The 15,378-nt window shown below is 36.3% G+C and overlaps 1 protein-coding gene across 1 annotated transcript; it reads left to right on the top strand.

The window, feature by feature from the left end:
• The first annotated feature begins 280 nt into the window (after positions 1 to 280).
• On the top strand, positions 281 to 8,747 carry orc4 (origin recognition complex, subunit 4). The gene is made up of 13 exons (XM_038301971.1): positions 281 to 356; positions 856 to 930; positions 2,793 to 2,869; positions 2,949 to 3,039; positions 3,116 to 3,191; positions 3,264 to 3,349; positions 3,421 to 3,621; positions 6,125 to 6,298; positions 6,375 to 6,461; positions 6,534 to 6,642; positions 6,714 to 6,809; positions 8,356 to 8,423; positions 8,496 to 8,747. Exons 2-13 carry the CDS (start codon positions 874 to 876, stop codon positions 8,676 to 8,678), a joined length of 1,305 nt encoding a protein of 434 aa, XP_038157899.1. The 5' UTR covers positions 281 to 356; positions 856 to 873; the 3' UTR covers positions 8,679 to 8,747.
• Positions 8,748 to 15,378: the final 6,631 nt, after the last annotated feature.

Raw genomic sequence — 15,378 nt, 5'->3', positions numbered from 1 at the left:
ATCTTATTTTGCTGTAAAACACCTTGCTTAACATTTATTACGCCGACGTTATATTTTCTTCGCCCGTAGGGGGCGACATTTCCCCATCTGCGTTATTTTTCCATAACAGCAATTCTCAGTCTGTTTTAACAGCGTTATTGCTATTATTTTTACAATAGATTGCTCTTTTTATTTATTTGTTTATGTTTGTTGTTTTACTATCTATTTTTCACTCTATCCTTTTATATTTTGTGTGCTTTCCGGTTGGGTCCGTGTTTCAACCAATCAGAGGAGAGCTGGAATCAAAGGAGGAAGTGGTCATCAGTGACGGAGCTTCGGTCCCGCGAAGATCGGGACACATTTGTTTTTACCGTCAGGTAGGAGACCGCTTTTATCAAATAAATCTTTGTGCATATTACTGCATTAAACGTCACTATGTTAGATATATTGTCTGAACGTCCGTTTGCTCGGAACTTTATAGCTGCGCACTGATTTAAAATCAACCGAGAGCGTACTGAAAGTTACACCAAACCCAGTTCTTAAATAAAGCGAATGTTGATATTACATTGTTTCCGACCTTTTTAACCAATATCAGTTAATTTTTAGGAAGAATTCTTAAAAAGTAACACCCTTATTTAAATTCGGCTTGTATTATATCCTTTCTAGACTTTAGTAAAGTATTGAAAATGTGTTATTTACATAGCAAAGCAATTAATAGTCCCTGATAAACTCAACTTGGATTTCTGTGCAATAAGTTATTTAACCATTAGTTTTGTGCCGATTTTATTTTGATACAGAATATTTACCAACACAAAAACATACATGTTTGTAAAAGTTGTCGGTTTTTCATAATCCATGTATTTATATGTTTTACAGTTTTCTTTCCTTCGCATCATGAGTAAAAGAAAAGCCAAAGAAGCACATCTGCCTATTGGGGAATGCATCGATCAGGTTTGACAAGAAGAACGCTTTCCTTTTTATTCTATTTTATTTATACGGAAGAGGGTTAGGGCCACTGAAAAACAAAAACGCAAAAAGTTCACTGATTTTTAAAAAAAAATTTCAAGTAGATATGGGAGAAAAGTCAGAATTCTGATTAAAAAAAGTCAGAATTCTGAGAAAAAAAGTCAAAATTCTGAGAAAAAAGTTAGCTGATTTTTAAATTTTATTTCAGTTTAATATGTGAGAAAAGTCAGAATTCTGAAAATTTCAAAATTCTAAGAAAAAAGTCAAAATTCTGAGAAATAAGTCAAAATTCTGAGAAATAAGTCAAAATTCTGAGAAATAAGTCAGAATTCTGAAAAAAAAACTCAAAATTCAGGGGAAAAAAAGAGTCAGATTTCTGAGAAAAAAAATCAGATAAAAAAAAATCAGATTTCTGAGGAACAAACTCAAAATTCTGAGGGGAAAAAAAGTCAGAATTCTGAGAAAAAAAGTCAAAATTCTGAGAAATCAGTCAGAATTCTGAGAAAAAACCCCTCAAAATTCAGAGAAAAAAAAGAGTCAGATTTCTGAGAAAAAAATCAGATTTAAAAAAAGTCAGAATTCTGACGGAAAAAAGTCAAAATTCTGAGAAAAAAACTCAAAATTCAGGGGAAAAAAAGAGTCGGATTTCTGAGAAAAAAAAATCAGATAAAAAAAAAAATCTGATTTCTGAGGAAAAAACTCAAAATTCTGAGGGGAAAAAAAGTCAGAATTCTGAGAAAAAAAGTCTGACTCCCCACCCACCCCCATATTAAACTAAAATAAAATTTAAAAATCAGTTAACTTTTTTTTTCAGTGGTCCTAATCCTCTTCTCTATATTTTGTTTAACCACGAAAAAAAATCCCATTCAGATTAAAAACCTCTTTTTCAAGGGAGTCCTTGCCAAGAGGCAGCAACGTTATATAATAAACAGAGCTACATTAAATTAAATGGCAGGTACATAAAAAAACATATCAAGTAAAACAATTACAGATCATTGAGGCTGCTTCAAATTCTTTCACTTTCAACTTAAAAGCATTTAAAGCATTTTTTTATTGAGAAAACTCAATAAAAAAAAGTCAATTTCCAGTTTCTTTGTAAAAAAAAAAATAAATAAAAAATTCCATGCACAATTATCTGCGTAGCTAAAGGCTTACTTCCCTAGTTCGCCTTCTATTGGGGAGGGAAGGCCATCCCACCTGACCGTATGGGTCACAGTGATGTCATGGCTCTACCTTAATGAAGCATGGGAAACAGAGTCCAACATTTGAAGACATGAAGAAGTAGCATTCTTATTAAAAAGGTCAGATTAAAAATCTGGAAGAGACAAGGCGCTTTTTTACTCCAAAAGAAAAACATGTCTTATTACGGAAGAAGCAGCCCAGTTTAACTTTTAATTTCCTCACAAGTTTATCAATAAAAGGTTTGAAGGTGAGGGAGTTATCAATTAAAATTCCAGGGTATTTATATTCATGTACCACCTCAATGACATTCCCTTCCAGAGTGGACACTACTGGCAGGGTTTTAGACACCTTCCTATTATTAAAAAACAACATTAACTTTGCTTTGTCAGCATTAAAAAACAATGTAAGATTAAGAAATTAATACTTTACAGCAACAAAGGCTTTCTGTAGGGAATAAATAGCCTGTATTAGCATCAGAAAAATTGTCGCTGTACAGGATAAATAAGAGGGGGCCCAAAACAGATCCTTGTGGAACACCATTGTGAACAATAACAAATTCTGAACAAAGCCCCTCACATTTTACACACTGGGACCTGTTTTCTTTCCTTCCTTTTGCTTATGCTTTTTAGAATTATAAATCCGCATTAATTGACCTTTTTTCTTAGGTCCATCTGATTTTAAGGAAGAGGTTTTGCCACCAGCAGCTTCCAGATAAACTAGAAGGAGTGGAGGCTCAACACAAGTCAGTGAATTTATCCCACATTTGAATAACTTTATTACGTTACAGATGATGTGATTCACTTGTCCCTGTTTACCTGCAGACACCTGGTGGAGCTGCTGAAGCGAACAGCGGTCCACGGCGAGAGCAACTCCGTTCTCATTGTCGGCCCTAGAGGAGCTGGAAAAACCACGGTGAGCATCCAATAAATCATGGCAAGAGAAATGACCGATTCTGACTGAGGCGTAACATGTGGTTGTTTATGTGCAGCTGCTGAGGAGTGTGCTGAGGGAGCTGTCAGAGGTAACAGAGGTGCAGAAAAACCTCCTGCAGGTTCACCTCAACGGTAAGCTTCAGTAGCTTTAAGTGCTGATCTAAAGCAAAGAGGTCTTCATGCATCCGTCTGTGGCTTTTCCAGGTCTTCTGCAGACGGATGACAGAATAGCGCTGAAAGAGATAACGAGGCAGCTGCATCTTGAGAACGTTGTTGGCGACAGAGTGTTTGTGAGTCATAATGAACGTTTCTAGTAGGAAAAAACAAAATGCAGGAAAAAACAAGTTTTGTTTGGTTTCAGGGAAGCTTTGCAGAAAACTTGGCTTTCCTTCTGGATGCGTTGAAGAAAGGGGATCGCAGCAGCAGCCGTCCGGTCCTGTTCGTCCTGGACGAGTTCGATCTGTTTGCCCACCATAAGAACCAGACCCTGCTCTACAACCTGTTTGACGTCTCCCAGTCTGCCCAGGCACCTGTCGCCGTGGTCGGCCTCACCTGCAGGCTGGTGGGTCACACTTCACTCGGTTCATTTATGCATTCTTACACCTTTGATTGGTCTTTAAAAAGTATCACGTTTTAAGACCCCATCCTGATATTATCAACGGGGCTATATGGGAAATAATATCTACGGAAGAGGATTAGGGCCACTGAAAAAAAAGAAAAAAAGTTAACTGATTTTTAATTTTTATTTCAGTTTAACATGGGAAAAAAGTCAGAATTCCGAGATTAGTCAGAATTCCGAGAATAAAGTCAGAATTCTGAGATTAGTGTCAGAATTCCGAGAATAAAGTCAGAATTCCGAGACTAGTCAGAATTCTGAGAATAAAGTCAGAATTCCGAGATTAGTCAGAATTCTGAGATTAGTCAGAATTCTGAGAATAAAGTCAGAATTCAGAGATTAAAGTCAGAATTCAGAGATTAAGGTCAGAATTCTGAGAATAAAGTCAGAATTCCGAGATTAGTCAGAATTCTGAGATTAGTCAGAATTCTGAGAATAAAGTCAGAATTCAGAGATTAAAGTCAGAATTCAGAGATTAGTCAGAATTCTGAGAATAAAGTCAGAATTCCGAGATTAGTCAGAATTCAGAGATTAAGGTCAGAATTCAGAGATTAGTCAGAATTCAGAGATTAGTCAGAATTCTGAGAATAAAGTCAGAATTCAGAGATTAGTCAGAATTCAGAGATTAAGGTCAGAATTCAGAGATTAGTCAGAATTCAGAGATTAGTCAGAATTCTGAGAATAAAGTCAGAATTCTGAGATTAGTCAGAATTCTGAGAATAAAGTCAGAATCCTGAGAATAAAGTCAGAATTCCGAGATTAGTCAGAATTCTGAGATTAGTCAGAATTCTGAGAATAAAGTCAGAATTCCGAGATTAGTCAGAATTCCGAGATTAAAGTCAGAATTCAGAGAATAAAGTCAGAATTCTGAGAATAAAGTCAGAATTCTGAGATTAAAGTCAGAATTCTGAGATTAAAGTCAGAATTCTGAGATTAAAGTCAGAATTCAGAGATTAAAGTCAGAATTCAGAGATTAAAGTCAGAATTCAGAGATTAGTCAGAATTCTGAGAATAAAGTCAGAATTCTGAGATTAGTCAGAATTCTGAGAATAAAGTCAGAATTCTGAGATTAGTCAGAATTCTGAGAATAAAGTCAGAATTCTGAGAATAAAGTCAGAATTCTGAGAATAAAGTCAGAATCCTGAGAATAAAGTCAGAATTCCGAGATTAGTCAGAATTCTGAGAATAAAGTCAGAATTCCGAGATTAGTCAGAATTCAGAGATTAAAGTCAGAATTCAGAGAATAAAGTCAGAATTCTGAGAATAAAGTCAGAATTCTGAGAATAAAGTCAGAATTCTGAGAATAAAGTCAGAATTCTGAGATTAAAGTCAGAATTCAGAGATTAGTCAGAATTCTGAGAATAAAGTCAGAATTCTGAGATTAGTCAGAATTCTGAGAATAAAGTCAGAATTCTGAGATTAAAGTCAGAATTCAGACATTAGTCAGAATTCTGAGAATAAAGTCAGAATTCTGAGAATAAAGTCAGAATTCTGAGAATAAAGTCAGAATTCTGAGAATAAAGTCAGAATTCTGAGAATAAAGTCAGAATTCAGAGATTAGTCAGAATTCTGAGAATAAAGTCAGAATTCTGAGAATAAAGTCAGAATTCCGAGATTAAAGTCAGAATTCCGAGATTAAAGTCAGAATTCCGAGATTAAAGTCAGAATTCCGAGAATAAAGTCAGAATTCCGAGAATAAAGTCAGAATTCCGAGAATAAAGTCAGAATTCCGAGATTAAAGTCAGAATTCCGAGAATAAAGTCAGAATTCCGAGATTAAAGTCAGAATTCCGAGAATAAAGTCAGAATTCCGAGAATAAAGTCAGAATTCCGAGAATAAAGTCAGAATTCCGAGAATAAATTCAGAATTCCGAGATTAAAGTCAGAATTCCGAGAATAAAGTCAGAATTCCGAGAATAAAGTCAGAATTCAGAGAATAAAGTCAGAATTCAGAGATTAAAGTCAGAATTCAGAGATTAAAGTCAGAATTCAGAGAATAAAGTCAGAATTTCGAGATTGAAGTCAGAATTCTGAGAAAAAAGTCAGAATTCTGACGTTTTTCCCATGGTAAACTGAAATAAAAATTAAAAATCAGCTTTTTTTCAGTAGCCCTAATCCTCGTCCGTAAATATCCCTTTAATAAAGTTCTGTAAGAAAACAAAGCTCTATAGAATGGGTTTAAAATGTTCCTCTATACAAAATAAAATTTCCAACAGTGGTGTGAAACATTCTGCTGGTTTTTATTTAATAATAATTTAACTTTATTGATTCCCACATTGGATAAAATGTACCTCTGCATTTAACCAATCCTCTTGGGGAGCAGTGGGCTGCCATAGTGCGGCGCCTGGGGAGCAGTGTGGGGTTAAGGGTCTTGCTCAGGGACCCAGAGTTGAGGCTGTGAGGATCGAACCGTGTACTTGCAACACATTTTATTTGTGGTTTCTCACCAGGATGTGCTGGAACTGTTGGAGAAGCGGGTAAAGTCGCGGTTTTCCCACCGTCAGATCCACCTGCTGAGCTCCCTGACCTTCCCTCAGTACGTGGCGCGGGTCCAAACCCAGCTCAGCCTGCCGGACGACTTCCCCGACGGAAAGTTTGTCCGGGAGTGGAACGCCGCAGTCGCTGTGAGCCCATAAGCTTCACCCCTGAAACAGAAATGGGTTTTCCAGGTCTTGATCTTTCATCCGTCTTCTTCTCCAGACTCTCTGTGAAGACAAGTCGGTGGAGGATGTCCTGCGAAGACACTTCAACTCTAGTAAGGACTTCCGCTCCTTGCTCATGCTGCTGGTGAGATGACCCTCCTTAACATGTATGGATCCATAAAGAAGGAAACTTCCTAACTTAATAATTTCCCTTTAGATGTTGTGCTTGAGCCGGGTCTCAGTTGCTAAACCAGTCATCACACCGGCTGACTTCCTGGACGCCAGTCGCTCGTGTCTGGCCGACGCTCAGGCAAACATGCTCCACGGTAAAACAGCCCAACCGACTGTCACCCAGAATTTGCGACCCGGATCAGATCTAAAATGTTCTTTTCTGTAGGTCTGTCCATCTTGGAGCTGTGCCTGATCATCGCCATGAAACACCTCAATGACGTCTATGAAGGAGAGCCGTTTAATCTGCAGATGGTTCACAACGGTAGGGCCATAAGAGGAAAGATCTTTAATTCTATCATGTTTATACTCCACTCAGTCTCACTATTCATTAGTAGGACGCTGATCCAAGGAACACCAGAAAGTCCAACTCCAAATAGCTCAGAAAAATCCAAGGATGAAGGTTTCTGAGCAAATTTTAAAAATTCTAGACTTAAAAGCAGATTTAACTCTAATTAGGTTAGAAACCCTTGCATCAGGGCTACATTCAAATTGATTTAAGGTTTTCTATCTAAGGAAAACCAGCTGATTGCATCGACTCAAAAGCAGCCCGTCACACTAAGCATGCTTGTAGCGACAGTGGAGAGGAAAAACTCCCTTTTAACAGGAAGAAACCTCCATTAGAACCAGGCTCAGTGTGAACAAGGAGACAGAAACAGAGATACAAAAAGCAGCTGTAAAAGGCGGCCCCGTCCAGGAAACACACAGCCAGGAGGACGAGCTCTGAGCCAGCTGCCATGTCAGAAGATGAAGAGAGCACATCCAGTTAGTCACAGTCAGAGAAACAGGACTACACTGAAAAAAAAGGCAGATCTCAAACATCTATAAACAACAGTTTTGATGGCAGCAGCACAGCTGATATTTCTCTCCAGGATGGATTCAAGCTACTACTGCTCAATAAACGACTGACATAAGGCCAATTAATGCTTCTGAAGCACAGCCTCTGCAACCGTCAAATCTGTCTCTGTGCAGCAAAACTGGTTTTTGATGTCTACTTTTGCAGAAGTTTAATCTGCCCTTATACCTCTGCTTCTACTGGCTGAGCGGCGCGAGGCTCTGTTGGAAGGCGCCATGTAGGGACAAACAGGGCAACAATGCGGAATCTTCTATGAAGTTCAGGAAACACTTATATTAATAATTACAAATTTCAAATTAATTATAAACACTTAAATTTTTTTAATGTCCGTTAGTCCATGGCTTGTAAATTTCATCTGGTCTTGGTCTTGTTAATGAAAATCATTTTTTATTCTCGTCATATTTTTATTTTCCGGAAACTATTTTTGTGCGTTAATCGTCTCGTCGTCGTCACGGGAAAAAGGGGCGTCAACGAAATATTTTCGTCATCGTCCTGGTTATTTAACCAGCTTAAGTCAGAACCCAAAAAAATTTGGTTGATTAGCCTTTTTCTTTTATATTCCCCCTGCAATTTTTTTTCTTCTAATTGAAATGTCTTTAAATCCACATTAACATGAATTCAACACATTGTAGTAAACAGAAAAATGGAGGCAGAAGTCTTTCAGTCATCAGTGATCTTCCAATCCGGGCACCGTTTCATTCATAACACCTGTCCCATCAACCAGGAATCAGAAATACTTTAATAATCCCAGGGAGAAATTACTTTAGTTACATTACTCCATCTGTAATAGAGTGACTATAGGACCAGTTTGATGTAACACAATTTCATACAATATATATAATTAGGGGGTCCTTGGAAAACGTTGAAACGTTGCCTTAGACTCAACAGAAAAAAATAACTGGTCAACCTTTTATCATGGATCCTTTGGTTTTTCCTCTCCTCTCTACGTGTTTAGAGTTTAAGAAGTTCCTGCAGAGGAAGTCCAACTCCATGTACAACTTTGAGCAGCCGGTCATTATGAAGGTAAGCCCCCTCCTCCCTTTAAGGAAACCAAACTCAGCAGTGAGGTAACGCACCGCGCCTTTTCGCCTGCAGGCTTTCGAGCACCTGCAGCAGCTGGAGCTCATCCAACCGGCCGACAGCTCCTCGGCCAAAACCCAGAGGGAGTACCAGCTGATGAGGCTCATGCTGGACCACAGTCAGATCATGGAGGCGCTGCAGAAGTACCCTCAGTGCCCCACCGACCTCAAGCAGTGGGCAACATCAGCCTTCGCTTAGACTCTGGATGTCATGTGCTTTGCTGTCATAAGTTTGAATGTTTCAAAATAAATTATTGAATAAAAAAAACTTTTTTTTTTTTTTTTATAGATGTTAATGAGCCTTCAATAATGTTCTGAGCATTTAAAGGTGCGCTCTGCTGCCACCTAGTGGTGTTTATATGGAAACAGTTCAGTTTCTTTTTTTTAAAAGCGTTATTACCTCTGAAAATCATGTCCAGTGACATCAGTTCCCTTAAGGTATGGAAGCGAATCTTTACCATATTTTCTGAAAATGCTTTTTCATTTTAAGAAAGCCCGGTCAGCAAGGACCGGAGGAAGAGCGACCGCTGACGTGCCCGCCGCTCAGAATGCTTTTTCGTTTTCGAGTTGTGGACAGTACTTTGCTCGCAGACCATGAAAACGAAATAGCAATGTCCGCTATTTTCTCTTTGATTATGGCATAAAATGTGCAGTCTTAAAGAAGAAAATGCAAATGCAAATAGGATGATTGATTACTAATTTCATTTATGAGTCAAATAATGCAGCAACATTCTTAAAATGAAAAAGCATTTCTGAGAATGCTTTTTCATTTTCAGATTTTACATTTCAAATTGAATTTTGGTATGTATTTGCTGAGGTACGTTTTGAATATAAAAAATAAATCTCAAATGTCTTTTTTTTTTATTTTAATTAAAATGATGAGCAGACTTGAAGAAGAAAATGAAAATGCAAATAGAATGATTGATTACTAATTTATGAGTCAAACAATGCAGCCACATTCTTAAATTGAAAAAGCATTTCTGGAAATGCTTTATCTTCAAATTTTACATTTCAAAATGAATTTTGGTATGTATTTGCTGGGGTACATTTTTAAAAATAAATCTCAAATGTCTTTTTTTTTATTTTAATTAAGTAAAATGATGAGCAGTCTTGAAGAAGAAAATGCAAATAGGATGATTGATTACTAATTTCATTTATGAGTAATGCAGCCACATTCTTAAAATGAAAAAGCATTTCTGAAAATGCTTTATCTTCAAATTTTACATTTCAAAATGAATTTTGGTATGTATTTGCTGGGGTATATTTTGAAAAATAAATCTCAAATGTCTTTTTTTTTTCATTTTAATTAAAATGATGAGCAGTCTTGAAGAAGAAAATGAAAATGCAAATAGGATAATTGATTACTAATTTCATTTATGAGTCAAATAATGCAGCCACATTCTTAAATTGAAAAAGCATTTCTGAAAATGCTTTATCTTCAAATTTTACATTTCAAAATTAATTTTGAAATGTCATTTCATTTTAAAAACTCTACAGATCTGTTGTATACTGATGGTAAACAGAGATGGTTAATATTCTTATTGCTGCTTTTGTCTGGCAACGTTCAGCCAAATCCAGGTCCTGAGTTGCAGTGTATTTCATTGCCATCTGATGTGAAATCCATGTCTGGTTTGAGTGTAATTCACCTAAATGTTCGCAGTTTGTTACCCAAAATGGATCTGCTTAGAATTTGGGTGAATTTAACAGATGCAGATATTGTTGTGCTGTCTGAAACCTGGCTGACAAAATCAATTACTGATTCGGACATCGGATTAAATGGTTATAATGTGTTTCGTACTGACAGATTAAGGAAGGGTGGTGGGGTTGCTATTTATGCTAAATCTAAATTTAATATGAAGTTAGTCCATTCAGAATCAGTTGGTAAGCAGCTGGAATTTTTGGCAGTGAGGGTGGAGTTGGCCAAGGGCCTTTATGTTACTGTTGTCGGGTGTTATAGGCCTCCTTCTGCCCTCAGTACTGCATTGCAGACACTTATTCAACTCTTATCCAGATTGGACTACTCTGAAATTATTTTAGCAGGTGACCTAAACTGGGACTGGCTAAAACCTTGCTCAGATGAATTTAAGTCATTTTGTGATTCTGTCAATTTTACACAATTAATCAACTCTCCCACTCGTTTAAATCTTAAGTGCCATGAGAAATCCACATTAATTGATTTAATTTTGACTAATGTCCCGCACAAATTTTCTGCTGTTGGTGTTTTTTGCAATGACCTAAGTGACCACTGCGTTATCACTGCTGTAAGGAATACTAAGTTGCCTAAAGGTAAACCTCGTGTAATATGTAAGAGAAATCTTAAAAATTTTAATGAACAGGGCTTTTGCCATGATTTGTTTAATTGTGATTGGAGTAGAATGGAGCTGATTCCCGATGTGGAGTCAGCCTGGATCTTTTTCCGGGATAGTTTTCTGCAAGTAATAAATAAACACGCCCCACTAAAGAGATTTAGAGTTAAGGGGCGGGATAATCCCTGGTTTTCCTCTGAGCTTGGAGATATTCTTCATGACCGCAATTTAGCTTGGGCCAAAGCAAGAAAAACGGGCTCTTCGTCTGATTGGCTTGCTTTTAGACGGCTAAGAAACAAATGTTCTTCTTCTATTAAGAAAGCAAAATCTGATTTTTATCTGTCAGTCACTACTAATAACTTAAATGACCCCAGAAAATTCTGGAAGGCTATAAAATTACTTTCTTCTAACAAAGATAGTATCAATGTTCCTTCTTCTATTATGAAAGAGTCTGTAGTCGTTTATGACAAGCTAGAGATACTGAATCATTTTAATGAGCATTTTATTCAGTCAGGTTCTTTGTTTGACACTGTTTGTCCTTATGCTGTGACACCCTGTGGAGATGTGCCAGTCACTACGGGTGTTTTTAATCTCGTTCCATTTTCAGTGGCTGACGTTCAAAAAGCCCTAAAAGGACTGGTTCCTGAAAAACCCCCAGGACCTGATCTTATAGAACCCTATTTCTTAAAAATAGCTGCTGATTGTGTAGCACAGCCTCTAACGTACCTTTTTAACCTTACTTTAAAGAGCAACACTATTCCTAAAATCTGGAAATCTGCATTTGTTTGTCCATTACTGAAAGGGGGTGACCCGTCAAATTTAAATAATTATAGACCAATTTCTAATTTGTCTGTTTTGGCCAAAATGCTTGAATCCCTGGTGAGTGATCAGATGAAAGACTTCTTGCACGCCCAGGACATTTTATCCCCAGTTCAGTCAGGTTTTAGAAAAAAACATAGTACCATCACAGCTGCAATGAAGGTGATACATGATATCTCTGTTGCTCGTGACAAGAAGCAGCACTGTGCATCACTTTTTATTGATTTGTCAAAAGCGTTTGACACGGTTGATCATGATGTTCTAAAGATTAGGCTTCTTAAATCAGGGTTTTCAAAGAAAACTGTCTCTTGGTTTTCAAACTATCTTAGTGACAGAACTCAGTGCATTAAGCATGATGGTGTTCAATCTGGTATTTTACCAATCTTTAAAGGGGTTCCACAAGGCTCTGTATTAGGCCCTCTTTTATTTACTATTTATATAAATGATCTTAATCGGCATGTGTCTGATGCAAATTTTCATTTTTATGCAGATGATACAGTTATTTACTGCTGTGCACCTTCTCTTAAACAAGCCATTGCACACTTACAGAATGCTTTTAATGTGGTCCAAAATACTTTGCTACAGTTGAAACTTGTGCTCAATGCAGAAAAAACTAAATGTATGCTTTTCACAGACCTTCGGAACATTCCACTGAATGTTCCTTCAGTGGTTACTCTTGATGGTCGTGAAATACAGATAGTTTCAACTTATAAGTATCTTGGTATTGTCATTGATGACAACCTATCATTTAAGCCTCATGTTCACTGTCTAGTGAGAAAGTTGAGACTAAAATTGGGTTTTTACTTTCGAAATAAGCTGTGCTTTTCTTTTAATGTAAAAAAACGGTTGGTGGCATCCACTTTTTTAACTGTGCTGGACTATGGTGATATATTATATATGCATTCATCTGCTCAATGCCTGCAGATGATAGACGCAGCCTATCACGCATCATTGAGATTTATTACTAATTGTAAAGCTCGCACCCATCACTGTGAGCTGTATTCTCGTGTAGGGTGGTCTGCCTTGGCTACACGGAGGCTTTGTCATTGGTATATATTTATATATAAGGCTATTCTTGGTGCGCTTCCATCTTATTTATGTTCACTTCTTATGAAAAAAAGTACTGGTCATTACTCTCTCCGTTCTCAGGCTGTTGTCTTGTTTTCTGTCCCACGTGTCAGTACTGAGCTGGGTAAAAAGGCCTTTGCTTACTCTGCTCCCTTTACATGGAATTTGCTGCAAAATAAAATGAAACTTAGTAAATTGGTTCCTTTGAATACTTTTAAGTTGAGAATTAGATGTTTTGAGTTAGACTCCCTCACATGTCAATGTTTTAATTGAAATTTTATTGTAAGTGCATATTTGGCTTTTATGTGTGTGTCTTTTATACATATGTAATGATGTGATGTAATTTTGATGCCTATCTTGGCCAGGTCTCCCTTGCAAAAGAGATTTTTAATCTCAATGGGTATTACCTGGTTAAATAAAGGATAAATAAAATAAATAAAATAAATAAAATTGGTATGTATTTGCTGGGGTATATTTTGAAAAATAAATCTTAAATGTCTTTTTTTCATTTTAATTAGTACCGGTAAAATGATGAGCAGACTTGAAGAAAATGAAAATGCAAATAGAATGATTGATTACTAATTTATGAGTCAAACAAAGCAGCCACATTCTTAAATTGAAAAAGCATTTCTGAAAATGCTTTTTCATTTTAAATATGGTAACGATTCGCATCCATAGTCAGGTGCCTCCAGAGGAGTCCTGTGTCCTTCCACATGAAGTAATCCAAGTTCAGCTGCTCTGAAGGTGTTTAAGAACATTTTAGAACAACGTCTGTAGATTAAGGATCACAGCAGACGAATCAGGGAGAACGCAGGGGGAGGGGAATACAACTGCACACTGGAAAAACAATCTAGTAATAAGTAAACATTTCTCAAATCAAGTGTTAATTTATCCTTAACCCTGTAATGCCAAATGTATCGTATTTGATACATACAGTTTCTGAAATGTTTTGCATCTGACACCTTTTGCATAATTTAATGGTAAAAACTTTGCTCAAAATCCTATTGTGCACAATCAGATATACCTGATAACAGCCAGTAGAAGACTACACAAAAAATAATTTTGACTTATCGCATAGTAATAAATTATTAATATCAAAAATGTATTTCTGTTTTTTTGCTAAAAGGCCAAATAAGGACTTCAAACCAAAAAAAAAAAGTAATTTTCTGTTTTGTTTTATTCTTGGATCGGGCTTTAAAGGGTTAATTTGAGCAGGTAAATGAAATGATTTGCAAAGGAATGAGTATTTTTACTAATATAAAATAAGATATTTAGATAAAATGCACTTGAAATAAGACAATACAATTGTGTTTTCTTATTTTAAGTGTAAATTGTCTTGTTTCATTGGCAAAATGTCTCTATTACCTCCTCAATTCAACAACAAATGCACTTATTTTGAGCAAAAACCACTTATCTATATTTCGATTTTTTTTCCAGTGCAGGCCACACTTTTCAGATTAGTGTTGGTTGAACATGAAGCTCATTAAATAGGAAACAAAATCAGTTATTGATTCTGCAAAACACTTGAAAATAAATGAAAAAATTGATTTATTTATACCCTTTAGCCTGACTAAACAAATGCATTAAAATAATAGCTTGGATGTAAGGGTGAGATTAAGAAAATAAGAAATGTTTAAACAGTAAATCTGTATAAAATAAGTTTAATTAAAGGTTAAAAGGAGCTCATGTAAATGGGTGTTTAATCTGATTTAACCAAATTATTCTAAATATTTATTCCACTTTTAGTTTTCAGACAAATCAATTAGAGACACAAAAAGACAGAAGAAAGGTTCACAATCTAAAAACACATTTATTTACATCATGTGGATCACTTCAGCTGATAAAAACCATGGTCTGCTAACGTTGGCAGAGAGCCACAGCGCTGATCGGGGATCAGTCATTTCCTCTGGGATGTTTCCAGGGTTCCTACGTCGCTTTTCTCTACTTCCTCTCAACAATCCAGCTTTTTATGTTTTCTATCTTCACATTATTTCATCAGCACCAAGAAATCTACAGTCACAGCTTTCTTAACCTTTCTTGACCGAAATCAAAAACCCTGAACCTCAGACGCCATCGCCAGAGTGGGTCACAGCAGATCTCAGCTCAGCGCTGCGGCTCCAGAGGCTGGAGAAATGAAAAACAGCTGTAGTGTTTGTGTTTCTGTGGTCACCCAGGTTCAATGTTTCCTCTAAAATCCTGACAGGGGGGGAAAGAAAAGGAGATCAAGGCTGGAATGAAACAGGGTTCCTACTCATCTTTCTTTTCAGGCTATTTTTACCAGATATTTTGAGGTGAAATGGTAAAAAAGTAAATTTATTGTCTGGGCTTTAGTGCGGCTTTCTACCTAGAAATAAGATAATGAGCCTGTTTTACGATTATTTCCTTTTAAAAGAAGTAAAGCTGGAATTTTCTTAGCAGTAAAACTGAAATAGGAAATAGAAATTTTTGTTGTGAAATCTGAATCCCATTTTTTTTATTGTTTTCTTTTAATTACAGTTTTAATATCGCATATAAAGTCTTTCCATAGTGGATTCTTACTTTTACTACATTTATTGTTGTATATTTTTCTTTCCCAATATGTTTTACTGTGTTCATTTTAAGTAATTTGTGGTTTTTATCTGTGAAAAGCGCTTTATAAATACATTTTATTCACTTATAATAAGAACGTGCTGGTATAAATCAATCGGTGAGATTATAAAAAGTATT

Source organism: Cyprinodon tularosa, unplaced genomic scaffold (assembly GCF_016077235.1).
Source record: "Cyprinodon tularosa strain WSP-4 unplaced genomic scaffold, ASM1607723v1 ctg48, whole genome shotgun sequence".
Taxonomy (NCBI): Eukaryota; Metazoa; Chordata; class Actinopteri; order Cyprinodontiformes; family Cyprinodontidae; genus Cyprinodon; species Cyprinodon tularosa.
Note: the sequence above shows the minus strand (reverse complement) of the source record. Positions and strands in the feature narration are given on the sequence as shown.

What these genes read in the sequence shown, in the direction of transcription:
- orc4 (XM_038301971.1), top strand. Translation starts at nt 874, where the DNA reads ATGAGTAAAAGAAAAGCCAAAGAAGCACATCTGCCTATTGGGGAATGC. An exon ending in GGAGTGGAGGCTCAACACAA is followed by an intron (nt 2,870 to 2,948) that starts GTCAGTGAATTT and finishes GTTTACCTGCAG; the next exon opens with ACACCTGGTGGAGCTGCTGA. An exon ending in TCGGCCTCACCTGCAGGCTG is followed by an intron (nt 3,622 to 6,124) that starts GTGGGTCACACT and finishes GTTTCTCACCAG; the next exon opens with GATGTGCTGGAACTGTTGGA.